A 5,678-nucleotide genomic window follows, 5' to 3' on the forward strand; every position below is an offset into this window, starting at 1 on the left:
GGAATTGTATGGAATTGGCAGAATTGGTTCTACTACTGCTTCGCCCCTTGATTTCGAGGCATACCTTTATGGCCACTTGAGAAAACATGTCTTATAGTCCCCAGATTCAAGATATGAAGGAATTTTCAACTTGCGGTTCCATATAAGACAGCGACTTGAAAGGAAAGAAGGTACATTTTACTGGAAAATCATGAAAAATTGCAGTGACCCAATCACCATGAAAACTTGTGAATCTCATTTTCTGACCAAAATAAGTAATATCACCAAGTTTCATGAAATTTCTACTAAAAATGAGGGTTGATAAATTTCCAAAATGGCAAAAAAAAGTAAGAAAAAACCAGAAAGTTACAGTGATCTTTCATCGGATTACTTTTCGGAAGATGATTGGGTGGTAATAAGACACGGTACAGCCACTAAGAACGATTTGGGTGAGTCAAAATTAAAAAAAATTAAGTAATTTTCATTATTATCTATATACCATCATCTATTCATTTTTTTCACAGTCAAATGTCCTGTGAAAAAGTTTGGAAGAATGTCTCACGCCATAATCGTACAGTGTACAAAAAAGAACGTCGCTTTAAGTGTACAAGTTGTGACGCTAAGTTCACAACAAAAGTTAATCTGGAGAACCACTTGTTGTCGCATAGTAGGTAAGTAGATGGAACTAAGTCACTTTTGGCTCATATATGTATTGGTGTAGTGACGTCACGTGTCGGTGTGAATTACGTCACATATTGGTGTGTACGATGTCACATATTGGTGTGTAGTGACGTCACGTATCGGTGTGTGTGTTTCGTCATACATCATTGTTGTTGTTGTTTATGACGTCACACAGTCAACGTAGGGATGGGGTTATGGTGGGGGTCATTTTTTTGTATGTATGGTAAGTGCTTGTGCTACTCTTTATTGAACACGAAAAGAATTCGATTCACATAAATAGAATTGAAAAAAATACCGTTTTTTTGTATGAATAGGTGGACTTGCGTCACCCTACACACTCATAAGCAATCATTTTCAAAAGCTAAATGATTTAATACGAAAAAAAAAAATTGTGTACTTGCGTCACTAGTGTTGGACACCTCCTTATTTATTGAATTTTATTAATTTATTTTATATGTATGTATAGTACTTGCGCCACCGTTCATTTCACATAAAAAAAATTTTTGTTTACATAAGCAGTTTCGAAGATAGAGCTGTTTGTATGGAGAAATAGACGGACTTGCGTCACTTTTTCTTATGGGAGTGGTTTGTGTGAATTTTGTATACACATATCCATTCTAAAACTAACTCAAATTTATCAGTGAAATCGAATATGAAAGTGCAAGATTTGCAGATTTTGGACTGAATTTGATGCCTTTTTCAATATGAGAAATTCGATTCTATATCAACCAATGTATGACATTATGAATCATTAGTGCCACCAATTTAAATCATTTATGAAGATTTTTAGCGGTAGCGTTGTTTGCCATGCAATCGCGTGATCGTTGGTTCGATCCCATATATGACCGAAATCTTTTATTAAAGAGACATTGCGATACTCAATTAATATCAAATCCATATGTTACTGTAAGATCGGCTCTCACATGTCGAATGTCAGTCAGTAGACTAGCCCGTACGCTGCCTATCGATGACATAGTATCAATAGATGGCCATAGCTATGGGCTACATATGATGTGGCATTGATCCAACATTGGATTCGTGAGAAACGTTAGTGTTATGGATAGGATTTAGAAAAAATGAGTAAAACCCTACCCTCACTTGCTTTCTATATCACCTGTATATTTTTTTTGAGCTTCACGTTCCGAGCGACATCTCTATGTGCTTGGCATTGAACTCGCGATCCAAACGAGCACCAAAGGCAATTAAAACATTTTTTTTTTTTGGTGCGAAAAAGTCAAAAATGAATGGGTTAGGATAAAAGTGAGCTCAAATTTTCATATAAAAAAATCTCAATCATGAAATCGGTAAAAATAAATGACCAACTAAACTGAGATGAAAATAAAAGACCAACATGAATCATGTTGCTCTTTTATTTTCATCTCAGTTTAGTTGGTCATTTATTTTTACCGATTTCATGATTGAGATTTTTTTATATGAAAATTTGAGCTCACTTTTATCCTAACCCATTCAAATGTCAACTGATTTTGTGTGAAGAAAAACCATGTGATATGCAACGTCCTCGCAGTTAATTTCGATGACACAAACTGTGCAAAGTAATTTCAATTTATTTTCCATCACAAATTCACCAAATACAAATAATAAATCGGTTTTTGTTCAATTTACACGGTATATCTTTATCGAGCGTAAAATGACAGACGTCACAACAAATGATTCCGTATTCAAACTTCAAACAACTAACATTCTACACAAACTTTTTGTTCTAATTTTCATGAGCACATAGAGATGGCGCCATCATGCAGTTTTTTACATTATTTGCCATTGTAAGTGATGGTAGGTAAAACCGCAATAAATGTCTCTACTGCGGAGGACTTTTTGCATGTTGTTGTTGTTTTCTCTTTTTGTTTATGTTTATATATGCAAATGCAATAAGTATTCTAAAAATAGCAGCAAACTTATCAGTTAAATCGTATGATTTCTGAAATATTTGAAGAAATTTTAATCAATTTGATCACTTTTTTATATGAAAAATTCGATCCTATACTGCCCATTATAATTTATTCGATTGCTGATTGGTCCGATATTGTTTTTTGATTTATGTAAAGTATTTATGAAAGAATAAATGCTGGATAAGACATTTTTTTGGGTATTTTCGTGCATTCAATTAGTCAATATAATTGAAATCATATTAGTTGATATGTACTAGTTAATTGAGGAAGATGCCGAAAGAACTACCAAGAAGAAGAATTCGCCGCGCAAACAATGTATTGCGCAACATTCGGCGTTATCAAAGATCTACGAATCTATTGATCTCCCGAACAGTATTCAAAAATATTGTACACGATATTCTATTCCGTGAAAATGTATTCAGTATGCAAGTGAATGCTATTGAAGCATTACAAGTAAGTGTTTGAGTATTTTTCACAGTGTGTGCGTGTACATTTAAGAAATTTGTAATTTTTTTCGATAAAAATGTGATTTCATGTGTGCGTGTATTTAAGAAAGTTGTGTTTTTTCGATAAAAAAATTTGATTCATTGTGTGTGTTTTGTGTTTTTATATCTAGGAAGCCGCTGAAGGTTACATCGTAGAACTATTTCATGATGCTGTCACATGTGCTATCCATGGTGGTACGACTGTCTTACTAGAAGATTTGATTTTAGCACTGCGTTTTCGGCATTAACAGAAATACAAGCAAACATACAAACACTGTAATGAGAAAATCAAAATAAAAAAAAGACAAACATTTTTTGTATTTCATGGAATTTTCCGTGTTTTATTCAAAAACTTTATGATTTTCACTTGGATTTGGTTTTTACAATTTTTTGAATTTCAACTTTTTGACAAACTTTTTTTTCTTAGTGTGAAGTATGTCATTCGTCAAGAATATTAATTGTTCGATGTAGCGCTGGGATATTTGAATCCATGATGTCGATGGTGTCACCGTAGCTATCTTTCAAGCGGAAGATACGATGATACTCGCTTCCGCCCACATATCGAACCGAAGTGTTACCGTTATCGTTACCGTTGTTATCGATGGGGAGAATGCAGATTTGCGCGAATTCGGTTGCAGTGAACACAACGCTGTTGTCATCATCATTATCACGGAAAATCTTCACATAGCTGTGGTAGAATGACGGTTGCGTATTATTGATTGTTGTTTCAACCATTGACACGAGAATTTGAACACCAATGGCTGGAATTTCCTGTGTTCGTACACGTGTTACGGAAAACGGCATTTTTTTATTTTTTCACTTTTTCACTTGTTTGTTCTGGGATTGGTTGTAGCCCTTATTGTCTTCACCGTATTTTGAATCCGTTTGAGTCGATGCGTTCTTTTTTATAGCAGATTGCTGCTGCGTCTACTTACGTGACGAAGACGGTGATGAATCATCATCGCTTTCGTTCTCGAGTTTCTTATAACCAAATGCTTTCTTGAACATTTTTGTGGTTGTTTATGTTACTTTCTTGATCAAGTAAACACACGAAAAGTAATTAAATAAAAATCAAAAATAATGTGTCTCTTGCTGACGCTTCAAAACTGACGGCCTAAGAAGAAAACAATAACATACAGAATATTCTGCAAAAAGACGAATACAAATTTATGTGAGCAAAAACCAAATATACAAACAGACAGCGCAAAGGTAAAACAGCCTACTTACATAAGAAACACATGTAAGTAGGCTGTTTTACTTTTGCGCTGTCTGTTTGTATATTTGGTTTTTGCTCACATAAATTTGTATTCGTCTTTTTGCAGAATATTCTGTATGTTATTGTTTTCTTCTTAGGCCGTCAACTATAATAAGTCGTAAACACCATTGCGGTCCGTTTTTATTTATACTCAATTGACATTGAATGATCTAGAAACTTCGTATCATATATGAATCGTTCAATAGGCTTTATCAAAATGATAGGTGGCGACAACTAGTTACTTATAATATTAGTTAAAACTATAGATGGCGCTAAGTACGAAACCTGGAAACCTATGACTTTTTTAAAAAAAGACACCCAAGTCTACAGATTCACAGTTACTTGAAAAAAAATTGGCACAACTACACTTTACTGAACTTTTGAATTACAGCAAATTCATTCTCATTTTTGTATGCTATGAGTAGCTGGTAGTGAGTATATACTATATCAGTGGTGCGATTTTCCAAATTCCCGCTAGGGGGCGTTTTTCACGGGGAGGTTCAAAAATACTCCGGAGGGCACACCTCCCATACCATGGGGGATAGGGCACCCCTCTTGGGTCAATATTGTTGTACTCATTAATACCTATCCAACGGTATACAATATGTATACCTTTGTATACAGTATACAAGAAAAATGAAATTATATATACAAGAAAGTGTAAATTGTTAAATGAAAATCTCAAAGATGGCCACAAAATTTCAACAAGGCACATTTTCCAACGAGAGATCTCCAAGTACGTACTTTTTAATGAATATGTAATTTTGTCCGTGATTTTGTACATCTGATGAAAATGCTGATACATTGGTATTACAACTGGAGCCTCAATTGGAAACATGTGAAGCCACTGATTTCACATTATGGGGAAGATTTGAAGACAAATGCCACTGGCAAACTCGAGTTTGTCAAATTCTCAAGTTCGACTTTATTTGGAACATGCACTATATTTCTTGCTGGCTATAGCCAATAATATATTATTTAGAAGTGACTTGTTCAGAATGCGGAGAAAGTCCACCAAAAAAACGAAAATCTTTACCGCCAAGTCCCGTAAGTATACTTTATAAAGTTATTTCTTTAGGATTTACAATTGTTCTTATCAAATACGTCTTTGTATATACGATGAATATACATTAGGGTGGAACATTCTCAGCATAATTTTGCGGCCACTTGGAAAAACTTGTCTTATAGTCCCCAGATTCAATATATAAAATAATGTTCAACTTTCTATTTGATATAAGACAGCGACTTGAAAATCAAAAGGGTCCATTTTACTGAAAAACCATAAAAAATTGTTGTAACCTGATCACAGTGAAAACTTGTGAATCTTATTTGTGCGGAGATGAGTGAGACTCAAACATGTGCTTCTTGTTC

At 34.2% G+C, this 5,678-nt stretch overlaps 1 protein-coding gene across 1 annotated transcript; it reads left to right on the plus strand.

The window, feature by feature from the left end:
• The first annotated feature begins 313 nt into the window (after positions 1 to 313).
• On the plus strand, positions 314 to 3,300 carry LOC116346768 (histone H3.3-like). Its single transcript, XM_031776975.1, has 3 exons — positions 314 to 428; positions 2,941 to 3,020; positions 3,184 to 3,300. Exons 1-3 carry the CDS (start codon positions 314 to 316, stop codon positions 3,298 to 3,300), a joined length of 312 nt encoding a protein of 103 aa, XP_031632835.1.
• The last annotated feature ends 2,378 nt before the right edge of the window (positions 3,301 to 5,678 follow it).

The sequence above is a fragment of the Contarinia nasturtii genome, unplaced genomic scaffold (assembly GCF_009176525.2).
Source record: "Contarinia nasturtii isolate CC-2019 unplaced genomic scaffold, AAFC_CNas_1.1 Cnas_scaffold_1684, whole genome shotgun sequence".
NCBI lineage: Eukaryota > Metazoa > Arthropoda > Insecta > Diptera > Cecidomyiidae > Contarinia > Contarinia nasturtii.